At 41.2% G+C, this 15,649-nt stretch overlaps 1 protein-coding gene across 1 annotated transcript; it reads left to right on the forward strand.

The window, feature by feature from the left end:
* The first annotated feature begins 225 nt into the window (after nucleotides 1-225).
* lonrf2 (LON peptidase N-terminal domain and ring finger 2) lies at nucleotides 226-15,063 on the forward strand. Its single transcript, XM_085435217.1, has 12 exons — nucleotides 226-1,914; nucleotides 4,177-4,295; nucleotides 5,625-5,747; nucleotides 6,323-6,481; nucleotides 6,812-7,037; nucleotides 10,414-10,513; nucleotides 10,627-10,741; nucleotides 10,991-11,112; nucleotides 11,224-11,410; nucleotides 11,501-11,635; nucleotides 11,901-12,050; nucleotides 12,443-15,063. The coding sequence occupies exons 1-12, from the start codon at nucleotides 1,173-1,175 to the stop codon at nucleotides 12,599-12,601; spliced, it is 2,337 nt and encodes a 778-aa protein (XP_085291343.1). The 5' UTR covers nucleotides 226-1,172; the 3' UTR covers nucleotides 12,602-15,063.
* Nucleotides 15,064-15,649: the final 586 nt, after the last annotated feature.

A 15,649-nucleotide genomic window follows, 5' to 3' on the forward strand; every position in this document is an offset into this window, starting at 1 on the left:
AAAGCTGCGTTCTCTTGTTTTACTCGAGGCTATTTTTGTAATATCATGTGTGAGACCTCGTTTAAATTTAAAAAACGTGAAGTGTCTTTTTGGTAACGCACACAGACACTCATTCAGCGATATCTGCAAAGGTTATACAATATTATTGAGTTATATAAGTGAGCCACATAAAGGGCCAATAGGAGCTTGTCTCGTGTGTCACGTGTGGTCTTGCGTCTGCTTCGGCGAATTGTATGCGAAATCCCAAAGCAGAACCTTTAGCAGCTCAAAGCTAGCTGGCTAACAACCAAGATGGATACCTTCGGCGAGAGCTTTGTTTTTGTTTGGGTTTCCTCGCCATAAAAGACGAAGAAATGACTTTCGAGGTCGTGTAAATGCACATTTTTGGGGGATATCGGTTCGGAAAGAGTTCCGGAGTTTAACAAACTGCGAAGTGGCAGTATGTGTTGTCCAGTTAGCCAGTAGTAACGTTAGCTGGCTCCCCGGACTTAACTGCTCCCGGGCTCTCTTATATAAACGCGGCCGATCAGCTGTGACTTCTTGGAGAAATGATGAGCTTGTGGGTCTAGCATTTATCCACTCTATATGGGACTTCTGTGGCTCGAAACCTGACCTTTATTGCGGACATTTACCATCATAACTACGAGTTAGCACGATCCATGGAAATTAAGCTGCTTATTTACTAAGCTCCTTGGATTTTACCCACCGGTTCGTACCTAAACATGCCGTAGATTCATTTTGTGTGTGTGTGGTTTTTTTCTTCTTCTAAAGAAGTTTCTGTCTTTAGACGGGACATAAATAAAACTACCTCCGCGTTGTAAAGGGAGCGATGACGTCCTCGATACGCTGAAAGTTTTTGTAATAAATAACGCCGACCTTCAACCTCCAGGTGTTTGCAGTGAAACTACATCAGATACTGGGACTTATCGAGGACCAGCCATGCTACACAGGCCCCCTGTTTTATCTGGGTTGAGGTCTTATGGATCGGACTCATGGCCATCACTGAGAGTTGGACACAACTGGAAGTCTGGGTTGACATTTAAAAACGCTAAAGATAGTGTGCAATAACTGGGGAAATGATTTCTTATGGTGGGGAGTTTGTGTGCTTGTGCCATGTTCTCAGTGACTCTCATAGTCTTCTAAGCGTCTGATTTTCCCGTCGGGAGAAGAAGATGGAGACCGGACTAAGGTCTCACCAGGGCGAAGCGTTCGTCCACCCGCTCTCCAATCCAGGAGCTGCGGGGATCTGCCCTGAAATGTTGGAGGTAGCAGAAGAGGTCAGTCGGGCCGGGGACTTCAACTTGGCCGTAGAGATCTATAGCTCCCAACTCGCAGATCTCCAGCAGCCTGACAGGGGCTTGTGTTTGAGGAAGGCCGACTCGCTATCCCGTGCCGGGCGGATATCCGAAGCGTTGGACTCGTACTGTACAGCGGCCAGCCTTGGCAAGCTGCGCCCGGAGGAGCTTCAACTCCTGGTGGAAACCATCGCCCGAACTCTGCGTGAGAAAGAGCTGGGCATCCACGCCACTGTAAACGGGAGCAATAAAAGCAGCAGCGGGGAAGACGGGTTTCAAAATAGTGGGGAGTGTGAGGATGATGAAGCCCTGGACTTGTTTTCCTGTCAGCTCTGCAAGTGTTTGCTCCACGAGCCTACAACCGTGGAGTGTGGACACACTTTCTGCAAACGCTGCACAGATGACGACTCTGTCACAAACTGTGTACACTGCAAACAAAATCTGAGCAGGAAAGGACTGCCGAACGGCCGGAGAATAAACGTTGTACTCAGTGGCCTCTTGGACAAACTGTTTGCAACTGAGAGTAAAGCTAGGAAATTATGGATCGAAGGAGAGGATTCGTGGAAAAAGCAGAATCTTTTAGAGGCTCTGGAGAAATACAACGGAGCAGTGGATCTAGGTAAGACTGCACACAGCCACTACATGCGCACCGAGAGATAACCCTGTGCTAATTCCAGTGTTTAACTTGACAGATTGCAATTAAAAGTGTAATGTTTTTGTGCAATGACCTACTTTTTAAGTCTTAACTTCTCAGTGTCACCGATGAGGGGCGCCACCCCCTCCTATCTGGATTGTACCGAGGTGTGGTGTTACGTGACGTGCCGTCCCTTTTTACCAAAGCAGTACACAGCCTACCCGTGCACGCAAGAAACAGCAAAGCGGTTGTTTAATGCTGCTTTTCTCTTTATAGTTGGCAGGGCTGTGCTGTTTTCACAGAGCTGCAGAGGGGACGTCTGTATGTAGTTCTCTGGACCTGATGTCTCACTTAGTTTTTCCACTGTTATGTGATCTCCGTTATGTAAACTGAAAATTTTATTTGCTCAGTCGCTACTGTATGAATACATTCATCAGATTTGTCTGGCCGGGTTGGGTCAGTGTCCTTCTAGAAGAAGGTCATCGTATTGTCTCTGGTTTGACATAACCCTTAACTCCTCCCCTTATGTATGGTGTTGGATAAGCAGTGTTGGGTAACGTTTGGGTGAACGGTAGTTGGTCATTAATTGTACTTAAACAGAAAAACAACAGCCTATTTTAACACCCTCATTTGCTTCATGTTTATTTATTCATTTATTTTATTTATTTATTTTTCTGGTAACTTTAAGGACAAATTGTCCTGAACATTATAAAACGGAGTGTTCTGTTATGTTGGCACATTACATAAAGGCAGCCAGTGTGTTTCATTAATCATGGGCCATGGCAAGATCATGTTGCACAGTTTGAATCCTCAGAAAGTTAAAACGGACTCCTCCTTCCCCTCCCACATCTGGCCTACTTATTAAAGCAGCTTTTAATTGTAATTCTTTTTTCAGACTCCTCTTTGGTTTTCTCTGCTGTTCTCACTTTAATGTCATTTTATAAAACTGATCAGCCTGATTTAGCTGAAAATTCTGAAATCACAGTTCAGATAAAAGGACTATGCACCATCCCTGTGGCATCCTTTCAGGCATTTCTCTCCCCAGATCAATACTGATTCATGCCTTCTGTCTTGTGAATGACTCTGGGTGATGGGAGGACAGAGTGCTTTCACAGTTTTGTCACTGCCAGCCAGTGTTTTCCCAACAAAGACAGCAGGAGGCTGTCTGGTATCTGTCATTTGGATTGCATGTAATTGAATTATAAATTTAGCAGATAATATGTCCTGATATGTGTGGTGTGCAAGGGTATGGCATGTAAAGCATAGTCTTACATTTTTGCAAATGGTCTCCATCTGTGTAAAGAGATGGAGAAAATGCAGTCAGATAAATGATGAGTCTCAAAAAATGTTATTAGTTGCGGTTTTTATGGTAACGGAGCCATGTAGTTCTTTCTATACTATACTTTCCCTCAACTATTATGTCCCACACATTGATGATAGGCTGGTCCTCTTGTTTGTTTACTGTCATACTTTGGTTGATTGTCCTGATCCTATGGGCAAAGTTTGCCAAAGAGGTTCAGACACCAGATTTCTGAACCCCTTATTAAGCTGCACGGATATTGTAGAAACTGCGTTGCTTTTTCTGCACTGAAACATTGGCTCTGTTGTGTACACATACACACACTTAGTAATGAAACTAGAAGACGGTGGCAACTGAGCATCTAAACTTCTGCAAACTTTTCTTCCTGTTTCTTTACAACCATGTGCCATTTTTAGCTGTTCCACAAATGTCTTTCTTTCGTTATGAATACCTGTTCAACTTGTATATTATGTTATGAACTAACTATCAGGTCGCTTTGAAATCTTAGATGACAGCGAGTGTTATTTTGCTTATTGACAACTAAAAGCCATTCAGACAAAGTGGGTTAAATATACTTTAGGCTGGAACTTTTTCATCCTTCTCAAAGAAACCAGTGATGACAGTTTGGTTAAGTAACGCACGACAAGTCCAACTTAGGTACAGTGTGTACTTTATCTGATCATTAGTAAAGTGCATAATTTGCGTACGTGATGCATGAAGCAGTGTGTTTATGTAGGCATGCATTCCAAGCAGATGAGACTAAATGTTAATGTGGCTGATGTCAGTTATTAGAGTTGTAACATAAGTTAGATGGTGTTCTAACACGTGTAACTGGTCTCATGCCACATGTTACATTATTGCCCTACTTCTCCTAGACCTAGAAAAAACAGTCTATTGCCTGGAGACCTATCCAATGAACTGATGTCTGTTCATCCCTGTGTATACAGTGCCCTCTTCAGGCAGACTGTTGCATCAGCGGGCTGAGTTGCACCTGGAGATGCAGAATTTCAGCCAGGCAGTGCAGGATGCCAGCAGTCTCTGCAGGCTAAAAACCCTGTGGACAGAGGTAAGATGAACAATTTGAACTGGGGAAAAGTTTGAAGTGATTTATAGGACAAAATTAAATGTACCTGAGTGAGAATGAAGACCAAGACTAAAGATAATGGTCACATTTCATATTAAGTGCTGCAGCATTCAGTAGTTGTCACTGAGAGTCCAGCTGCTCAAATGTGACCAAAGTTGCAAAAACAAACTTATATTTGCCATTTCATGCTGTCAGTCCCTTTTTATACATTCTCATTGTTATTAGTTATTGTGTAACCTTTTGGTCACAAGCATCACTTCAAACAGTCAGGCCTCTTATGATGAAATACAAATGGGCAAATTCTGGATAAGAAGCCAGCAAGATTGCAGTATTTCAATGTTTGTTGCAATTTGCTAATCCACAATTATTATACAAATGCTCACATATTCGGCTGTGACTTTGTGGTTCCTGTTCGAGGTTTGGCTTCAGTAACGTGCAGCACATCTGTTAGAAACTGCAGGGCACAGAAATCATTTTGGAAAATGGCATTTTTCTATTTGTCTTATTAACATGTGGAACTATTAGCTTACAGAACTCAAACTGAAGCCTGATTGAGATCATTATAAACTTAAACTAAAACGGTTTTTAAAGATGAATTGGACGTGCAGTCTTATTTTACCTTTATTATACTGCAGTCTCTGCCCTGTGCTGTTGGTGTCTATAATTTAATATAATTTGTTGTTTAAGGTGTGTGTGTGTGTGTGTGTGTGTGTGTGTGTGTGTGTGTGTGTGTGTGTGTGTGTGTGTGTGTGTGTGTGTGTGTGTGTGTGTGTGTGTGTGTGTGTGTGTGTGTGTGTGTTAAAAGCTCATCTAGGAACAGGTAATGCAAACTAGCTTAGGTTATAAATGCTGTGGTGTGTGGCATGGTTTGCTTAACCTACTTCTCTGTATAAAAATAAACCGTGAATAAATATTCTGCTTCCTGTATTACCAGTCATTATTTCTGGCAATAAAAAGATGCTGAAACTAATAATGGTACAATGATGTTCTTGACCTTCTGTGACACGCAGGTTCTCTGCCATAGTCAGATACCCTGGACCAGTGTCCATCCACTCAACACACATTATCGTGTGGTCACATTTTTAGAATTTGCATGTCACGAGGAGGAAAAAATGTTCCTTTTTATTACTTTATTCAAGGGGTCAGTGCGTGTACCAGTAATAGTTGTGTATCTGGGTAACAAATTCTCTAAACTGTAAATTTCAAAACGTCATAAAGGAGGGACATTTGGTTTAATCTTGTTATTATTAGAAATGTCATTATCACAGCCCATGCCTCAAAAATCAAACACAAGTTTTCTGTCATTTTTAGGCTCACTATCTGAAAGCTACAGCACTGAGTAAAGCAGGCCGGAAAGATGAAGCCTTACAAGAGTATTTCCTGTGTGTGGCACTAAAGCCCGACTGGGCCAAAGTGAAACTGGAAGCTCAGAAGGTAAGACAGAACCAGTTGTTGGTGTGAAATATGTAATTTGATACAGACTAAAACATGTCATAATTCTCAGAACCTCTTAACAAACTATAGTCGGATAAGCTTTTAAATAAACTTGCATGTCCTGGGAGCATGAGAGGAAACTGGGGATCCTGGAGAAAACTGGCACAGGGAGATCATGCTGTGAGACAACGGCGCTAACCATGCGCTGCCCACATAACTACGTGATAGAATAATTAGTTTTGCTGATGCTCAGTTTTGCAGCTGAAAGAAGGTTTCTCATTTGTAAATTCTGCTATTGCCAGTGTCATTACAAAGCCTCTCTGTATATGGCTCTACCCTTTAAAGGAAATGGGAATAAAATCGATTTTGTTCAAAATATGATTTAAGAAAGTGTAAGTGCTTTAAGTTAAAGCCTTCTGCTTTCTTCAGTTTTCCTGAGAGTGATATAAATGGGGAGTGCAAATGAGTATACAGCTGTCTTTGATCCTGTTTTTGGTGACTTTCTTGTGGTAAATTTTCCTGTGCTTACTTCTTTGCGATTGTTAATTAGCCACCTGTTTTCTTTCACCTTGAAGGTCCTGGGCGAGCTGTTCTCCTCTGTATTTGAGAATGAGGATCTTCCAACGCCGTTGCACCCTCTGCAAGGAGGCCTGGCTACGCGTCTCATCAAACCTCCTGCCTTGCTCAGTTCCCTGAGGCCACTTCCACAGAAACCAGGCTCATCCTCCTCACAGGTAACTGTATATGTATAAGAATCTGCCAAATCAAAGTACTCGCTGCGGTTGGCGCTTGTGAATAAGGAAGAAGGGAAAAAAAAGTAGCTATTTATAAGGTGTTTGAATCTTGATACATGGATATACAAGTGGTCTTAACAACTACATCTGTTGCAACCAACCCCAAAACTACTCGAGTGAGAGTTGTTGTAGTAGCATCTAATACTCTCTATAATTCTGAATATGATCTTCCACAAAGGCGCTTTTGAACTAATCATTCTTTTTCTTTTCTTTTTTTTAATCCACCTGATATGCTAACGTATTTTTCTGTCTGTGTGTTTGTGTTTCCAGGACTCAGAGTTCACTGTGACTAAAAGCCCTCCAGTGGACGACTCATCCTCCAGACTCTGTGCTCTGTCTGCTGGTAAATCGGACCCTTCTCCAGGGGAGGGCAGCACAAAGAGCCTGGCTGATGTTTTGGCTGCACTGCCAGCACCCCCTGGTGGCCTTAAGAGGAAACACAAGAGTGATGAACTTTCAGCAACCTTCAGCCCTCCCTCTAAACTTCTCAGAGCTGGTATGAAACCAAAATAATTCAGTTAAATATAATTTTATTTCTTTACATTAACCTCTGTAGTGGAAAAAGGTAAAATGTAGATATTTGTGGTAGGGTTGTTTTATCATCATTGGCACTAGAGCAGGGCGATATGGCCAAAAATATTTATCACGATATATATTTGAAAATTTGCGATAACGATATAACTGACGATATAATTGATGCGAGACAAAATACAACTCCACAACATTACTAGTGCAAAAAGACAACCTTCCATTTATTTTCACTTAAACAAGAAGCTGGTTTTTATGTACATTAAAGCTTTATAAAAATGTAACAGTGCAAATGCAAATTCCTTGCTGAAAGTTTAACCAAAAGGCATTTCCAGTAGAAATGTGCTGACATATCCTGAGCATAACCATGTATAATATCCACTGAAGTTAAAAAGAGGTGCTTTGCAACATTAAACTGCAGTGTGCAGTACGTATTTTTCGGACCATAAAGTGCACGGGATTATAAGGCACATTAAGCGAAACAAAGCAGTCAGATAAATCAAACTTTATTAAACTCATTCTTCTTGCTTCCTCCACTTCTGTACCATTGTTTCATTAATGTTGAATTCTCTGGCAGCTGCTCTATTCCCATGTTGTTGCAGTATATTAATGACTAACCTCGTATTGTGGATGGATTATCTCAGTTGTTCTCCTGACTGAAGTTTGGTCCGTTTACAGCATCCTGCCATGCGATTGCATTTGTCTCTAACCATGAAGAACCTTCACGTTAACTTTTATAAGTGGAAAAGTGTTAGTGTTCGTCCTCCAGCTTCACTGTTTATGTTATGCTAACATAGCTGTGTCGCTAGCGATCACGTAGCACATCATTATATACCAGCTAGCCCAACTTCAGTAACCCTACAAACGTCACTGCTGTTTAGTTTCCTGTCTTCATTTATGTTGGAAGTGATAGCAGAGCTGTACGTTTGATTTTTTTCAGAAATCTCTCAGTCAGAACATGCTATATCATGCTTGGGTAACTAGCGAAACTAGCGAGCTAACTTCCGCTAGCTTCCTGCTAACTTCTAACTCCGTTAAATGTAATAAATTTTGTTTTCATGGATGCCTGGAAGTTAAACTTCATAGTTACACCTGGTAAAGCAGCAATGCTGATCGTTTTATTAAAGATGAAAGAATTTAGACAGTTTTTAACTCTCAGTGATGCTGCAGTGTTGTTTGACCTGAGAAATACGGGGTTTAGGACCCAGATTACTCCCAGATTTAAGAGCATCTTAGTCCGACAAATACGACAATAACGACGGCCGCTTGCATGTTCTGCAAAAAATGTGCTTCGTCGTGTATCTGACGGACAAACACCAAACCAGTTCCACATCACTGAAGTTGCACCATTTTTACAAACCAATTCTGGTTCATCTGTTTCACTCAACAATCGGCCATGTGCGTATGAAAACAAAGGCACTGCGCATGCGCGTTTTACTCATATTCTATCGCGATATTTCATTTTCCTATCGTTGCCTAACATTATACCGGTATTACTGTGAACGGTATAATATGGCCCAGCCCTAATTGGCACTCCATATTCAATTAGGATGCTTAAAGTTGCGAAAGAAATGGAACACATAGTACCAGGAATTACTCCTTTCGGAGAATGAGTGTATTCTTCAGTTGGTGGAAATGCTGCTCTTTGGCTCAAACAGTGCTGCATCATCACATGCTCTCCCTTTCATGATTTGAACCACAGTTGATGTACAGAACAGTTTTTGCATACATAAAGACATGAATAGCAATGATGTTTTGAAGAATTTCTTTGGTTTCTTTGAAAGAGATCAGATATTGAAGGATTCTAAAAGTTTCTTAAGGAGTCCTTATTTGGGTTTTTAGGATTCTGACTCAGCCTCCAGTAACTTGAGCTAATCTGACTACTCAGGACCAAAATCTAATTTCGTAATTTAGTGTATTCACTGACATTGTGAGATACTGAATGGTTCATTTAAACTGATGAGTTACATTATGTTTTTCTTATTGTTATATTGATCATGGATTAGGACAGCAGGTTGCTGGCATTTTGCTTCTTCTCCCTCTTTTCTGAGCAGTGCAGAGGTGTTAAATTTGAACGTACACTGAGAAATCCTTAGTCGTCACATCTGTCCAGAAAATTTGCGAAAAGCTGTTTTCTATTTCAAGTGTAACAGCAAAATACGAGGGCGTAATTTTACCCAAATCTTGGCTGCATAATGAAAGGAAAATGAGTCACAGTCATGTAATTTTCCAAATAGCATTAGCATGTAGTGTTACTATTTAAAACGAGATCTGTGTCAAGAAAATGAAAAGCGGATGTTCAGAATGTAGGTCACGCAAATCAGGTTCGTTAGGTAATGGACTAGAAAGCTGTGGCGGTCTTAAACGTTAAGATTCATCAGCTACGCACAGCTCTTCCATGAGGCTCACATGTATCTACAGATACCTGCGTTACTATGCAGTATAGCTTATCTAGATGGGTATTTTATTAAATCCTCATATTTGGTGCAATATCCCCAAAACACACCCACATCTTGCAGGGGTATATTGAATTGATGACAGCTTTATGATATGGGATTTATGGTGTGTACGATTAGGTTGGATGCTTATATAATCATTATACAGCACCACAGCTGAGAAATTCCTCAGAGGGAGTTTTTTGGACATATAATCACTATTAAACAGTATTTTCTGTTGCACAGTTCTTTTCTACACAGCGTTTTACACGTTTGAGTTCATTAACATTTCCACAGTGTCTGATTGTCCTGCAGAATTAGTTTCAGCACAACACTTGCCTCTGAGCGTACCATTTAAGACACATTAGACATGCAGCATGTTAACACTAATGATTTGTCTACTGCTGGGAGGAGATTGGCTTCAAAATAAGTGTCTCTTTGTCTCAGTTCTTCATATAGCAGGAGTGCATTGTGTTTGCTCTTGGTAACAACAGAGTTTTTTTCCCTCTCTTCTTAAGATGTTTTAGTTTTGGTGTTAGCAGAAGCTGCTCTAGAGGGTATGACGATGGTGGACTGCAGCTGTTCTGTTTACCAGCCAGGGGCCGTTCTTATTCAGTAGATGAGGCATTAAATTTGATCGGCTCATTTAGAAACAGTTTCTCATCTCTACAGAAATAAGTTTTGGTCTTTTAGTTATGTTAGAAAACAATGAAAAGCAAATTTTGCATTTTCCATATGAATTAAAATGATTTATTTCAATGAATCATTTTATTCCGCTACTGAAGAAAACTCCCGAGCCTACTTTTGCCAACAATACAGACGTTAATGTTTGTACTTGATGTGCTGCTGAGGTAAAGAGGAATCTTGCTTTGCTCAAACTTGTGCTGAGGATGATAATTTATTGTGCAGATGAGGGGGAGATCCGTCAGACCACTGCTGCTTGTGGAGGTAGATCAGTTCCTGCTGAGCTGTTGGACAGTGGAGACCTGGAGTGTTCACTCTGCATGAGGTAAGCTCACCCAGTTCAGTTTCAGCATTTGCAGCTTAAGACCTGTTAAATTAGTGTGTGCAAGTTTGTCATGTTGGCATTCTGCTGGGTGCTTTTGCTCATTTGTCGTCCAGATTGTTTTACGAGCCTGTGGCCACTCCCTGTGGTCACACCTTCTGCCTCAAATGTCTGGAACGCTGTCTGGACCACAATCCCAACTGTCCTCTGTGCAAGGAGAATCTGTCTGAGGTACACTTGTTCATAGAGGGTAGTGATGTCAGTGTGACTCCTGTTTAGTGTTTTTCTTTTCTGTGTTCACAATGTTTAATGTAGCATGTGATGGAAGGTGTTTTGAACTGTCGATTAGACAAAAAAAATGCAGGTTTCACTTATTCAGGAAAAGAATGAATGAATAAAATCTTTAATAATAAATTGACGGTAATATTTTTCTTTGTAATGCTCATGTGCAGGAAAATGTGCTATTGTGTATTTTTACAGTATCTAGCTAGCAGGGGCTACAACAAGACCCTGCTGATGGAGGAAGTCCTGCAGCGTTACCTAGGAGATGAGCTGGCAGAGAGGAAGAAAATCCATGAAGAGGAGATGAAGGAGCTTTCCAAGTCAGTTTTACTAACACACCCGTGCACACATTCACGATTGTTTTAGAAAACCTATTGATTATTCAAACACACACACAAAAAGTAACAATTTCTTCACTGTGTCTCTTGCAGTCTAAACCAGGAAGTGCCCATCTTTGTGTGTACCATGGCCTTCCCCACCATCCCCTGCCCTCTGCACGTATTTGAGCCACGCTACCGCCTGATGATTCGCCGCTCAATGGAAACTGGTACCAAGCAGTTTGGCATGTGCATCGCTGATGAGCTCAAAGGCTTTGCTGACTATGGCTGTATGCTGCAGGTATTTCTTTCTTCACAGATTTTCTTGTGCGTCCCTGTGAGCAGTCAGATAGAAATCATATGAGTGCTGATATGAAATACTGTGTTTCAGGTGCGAGACGTGAAGTTCTTTCCCGACGGCCGTTCAGTGGCTGACACCATTGGCGTGTCACGGTTCAAGGTCCTCAGCCACGGCCAGAGAGATGGTTACAACACTGCTAAGATTGAGTACCTGGAAGACAAGAAGGTGGGCGTGAGGAGCGATGTGCTGATGTTCTGTCAGTAGAACCATTTCAGACACTTTACATCACACTACTGACAATCAGAGTGGCACAAAGCAGAGCTCGGGGGGGTTTTTGCCTGTCACTGTTCAGCAGTGCAAAGAAAAACAAACCTGAGTCTCTGCTAGTGTGCCACTGGCAAATGTAGTCCTTTCATATGAACGGAAAAAAAACATGTCATTGTTTGTTTGTTTTTTCTAAAACGCTTATAAAATATGTCTGTCTGATCAGGTGGCGGGGGAAGAGCTAACAGAGCTTCTGAAGCTGCACGACTCCGTGTATGATCAGGCCAACGGCTGGTTCACATCTCTGAAAGACAACATGAAGAGTCAGATACACAGCCACTTTGGACACCTTCCCAGCAAAGACCCGGACCCACAGGTCTGAAAGTGCAGTGTTGACTCACGGATTTTCATTTATAAATAAAGGCGCAGTTTGATAAACACCTTGTGATGGCAGGAAAGAAAGAAAATCAGCAACATCTCAGGAATAGTCACAGAAAATTCTTTTTGCTCTTGAATGGATGTGTGCATTTCATATTCGGCAAGGTTCCCAGTGTTTGCATGCTTTTTAATACCCTACATGAGTAACTGTTTTGGCTGCAGATGGCAAAATAGAAGAGCTGTGTGTTTTCAAACAAAGAGTTGTCTTCTAAAGTCACATAAAATGACTCTATTAGAAAACTAGGGCTTTGCTAAGTCATGTGACCACTGAAGGTTTTTCTAATCTGTGTAAACTGTTTCTAAATTGAACAAATCTTTGTTGTACTACAGGCCAGTCCCAGTGGTCCAGCCTGGTCCTGGTGGCTGCTCGCTGTTCTTCCCTTGGAAAACCGTGCCCAGCTCACAATCCTGGCCATGACCTCCCTCAAGGATCGCCTCATTGCCATCCGAAGAGTCCTCATCTTTGTCACTCGCAAGAGGCCACGGTGATGGAGGAGCTGCTTGGAAGAACCGCTCTGGCATCTATGCAGTTCAGAAACGTGTTCGGTCATTCGTCGGGTCGCTCCTTGACTGATTCACTTTGTACGTGTTTACTCGTTCATTCTCTCCTGCGTCAGTTTATTCTCAGATGCTCATTCCTGTGTCACGTAGCCCTCCCGAACGCCTGTCAGTTCTGCTGAGAGTATCAGGTGGGTCACAGCGCTGGCATGAAGGTGTTCCTGCTTTCTTTCTTTATCCAGCATCTCCCAACCAGCTTCACTACTCATGAGTGAACCCGACCACAACACACTTCTAAACCAGTGATCTTTGATGTGGCGTTTTCAGTCTTGTAGGAGGAAAAATCAATCGAGCTGAGTAGGAATGCTTTCATTATGGTCAACATGGGCTCTTTTTATGAAGGAACAAAAACCTGTTCTCACATAAGCAGTGTGTTCAGGTTCAAGAGGATTTTTTTCCTATACATTTTAAGCAGTGTTTAACAAAATGGGAACAGAGCTGTGCAGTCTTCAGGATTCACGACTGGGAACCAAAAACAAACGAACCCCAGCGATGTGTGAAGAAAGAAAATGCAAAAATACTGCATGATGGCAGCACATGTGAATGTACTGGCCAGGCTGTAGGTTGTAGATATTTTTCCTCCCCCAAGACTACACATACAGAATCAGCTTTTTGTTTTCTTTATATTATACAGATTTCATAAGGCTCACTTGTGACATTTAGGACCGCACTCCTACAGTATTTATCATGAAAGGTGTAGCTTATTTTCTAAAGAAGACAGCATGGTGGACGAGGAACAACTCGGGCAGACCAACACCCCGAAAAGGCGGCAAAAAAGAGGAGATAGAAATCCACACTTCCTGTCAGAGCTTTCAGAATAAAATCAGTGTGCATTACATTTATAATTTGGCCATTTACCCTGGAGTTAAATTACTCTGGAGTCAGATTCAGCGTTGTGATTCCATCTACTCTTCAATAAAAAGACAGATACAGGTGTTTCTGCCAGGTTGCCCGGCCCACTTGGTAAGGATTAAATAAATAAAAAATAAAAAAAAGCGGACAAACAGCTGATGCCTCGCTTGAAATCTTCCTGAGCCGAAACTCTGGTGCATAAGCATCAGTACCTCAGATTGTGTGAAAGGAAGGAATGAATGCCATGAAAGCCTTTGTGTTGAGACTGTGATTTCACTCATGCTAACATTAAAAACCATCACACACTGCGGTGTGTAAGATCAAGTGCAACTCTACATCTGCACTAGTTCTGAAGAGCGATTGAGCGTAAGACTAAAGCTTAAACCTCCATCACTCAAGTCGTGCTAGCGTTTAGGAAAGAGCAGATAACAATGCATCCTGATAATGCTGATCTGGATATTTTATTTTTAATGTCCTAAATGTAGCATATCTTTGGGACTGATGTAGTTATAGGGGCTGATGTGTATTTTTATGTTTGTTTCTCTCACTCTGCTATGCCCTTAAGTGTATGTATATGTTCAAATTTAATTTGGGTGAATTTCTGTGTATAATTGTAACTCTAAGGCCTTTTTAATGTTTTATTTAAGGAACGTTTCAACAATCTTTCTCTCTCATCCTCTTCCTGTTCATTTACATGCACACTGTAATGGAATTCCTGGATTTTTCTAATGAGCAGTTGGATATGTTGATATGAAATCACCCAAGCACTTTCTATGTATCTCTGATGCCTGACAGACATGTCGATGTGAACAATTGCAAAGAGTTAATTTTTTTTTTCTTCTTTTGTAAACGTTTTTGCTGCTACAGATCTGTTTCTGTTGGCACTTGGCATCAACAGTTGTTGATTTAAAAATCCTAAAATCGGTGCACAATATTGATCCTGTAACCCAAATTTGCATAATGTTTAAAGTTTTTGTTTGTCTTTTTTGGTTTGTCTTGTTTTTAAATTGGCCTTAAATTGGAGTTTCTTTGTACCTGGTAGTTAAATTTGGGTTTCTACCCACAATTTCAAGCTCTCACAGTGTCTGTTAGCAATAACATATGAAGCATGCCAAAAAGGGGGGAAGAAAACAAGAGCAATGGAGGTTTTTAAAAATTCATGACATGATTTTGCACGTGTGGATTTTCTTAGTGAGAAAATGAATGTAAATGAGAAAATTCTACTTAAATGTCTGAAAGGAGATTTCTATATATTTATCCTACAGATGGAATTCAGCAGTTGTCAATAATAAAGAGCGTCCTGAGTCTCTTTATGCAGACTTTTAAGCAGATTAGGTCGTGGCTATAATTACATTGTCAGTGTGCATATAAATGCATATTCTCTCTGTGTTGCCGTTTCCTCTTCAAATGTTTGTGACTCCACTGCAGTCACGTGCTCTCTGCATGGGAGCAGTGTTCACAATGTGCTGCATTTTCCTGGCGTATTTGTAAAGGGAGCTCTTATACCTATTTTTTATTGCAAATAAAGGAAAGCACATTCAGTCGTGTCCACCTGTTTTGTAGCCGTTTCTGAGTTTGTTATCTCGTAAAAGTAAGGTAGATAGGCATGAAGTGTATGTACGCCTACAATGGTGATTTAAAAAAAATAATAATAATTTCTGCTTGATATTATCAGTTGTCATATACAGTAATTTCAACTCCTACGAACAAGATCATTTTTGTATTATGCCCTGATATTTAAAACCTTAGAGGGTGTAGTTTATCTATACTTTATCCCAGTAGGTTCCTGAGAATCCCCATTTCTAGTTGTAACAGGGAACGAGGCCTGACACATCCACATCCTCCTCCCTCAGTGAGACTGCAGATTTGGCTCACTCAATCCAAACAACAAGCATCTACCTGTTTCATTCTCCTCTTAGGCTCCACTGGTGTTTTATTTATATAGTCTGTACGATGTGACTGTCACTGGGCAAAATGAATTGTGGATGTGCTTGGCTCTAGCAGCTGTGCGCCACAGGGGGGCAGTGTTTGTTGGAAGATAGCAGGTGAGCTGAATCATGGGTGCATTGAGTTCATACAGGCCTCCAGCTGAGAGGAGGCAGAAGAATATGGTAGCATCATCATCAC

The sequence above is a fragment of the Copadichromis virginalis genome, linkage group LG16 (genome assembly GCF_057382275.1).
Source record: "Copadichromis virginalis isolate Kocher_CV1m ecotype Utaka linkage group LG16, C_Virginalis_male_GT1.1, whole genome shotgun sequence".
NCBI classification, from domain to species: Eukaryota; Metazoa; Chordata; class Actinopteri; order Cichliformes; family Cichlidae; genus Copadichromis; species Copadichromis virginalis.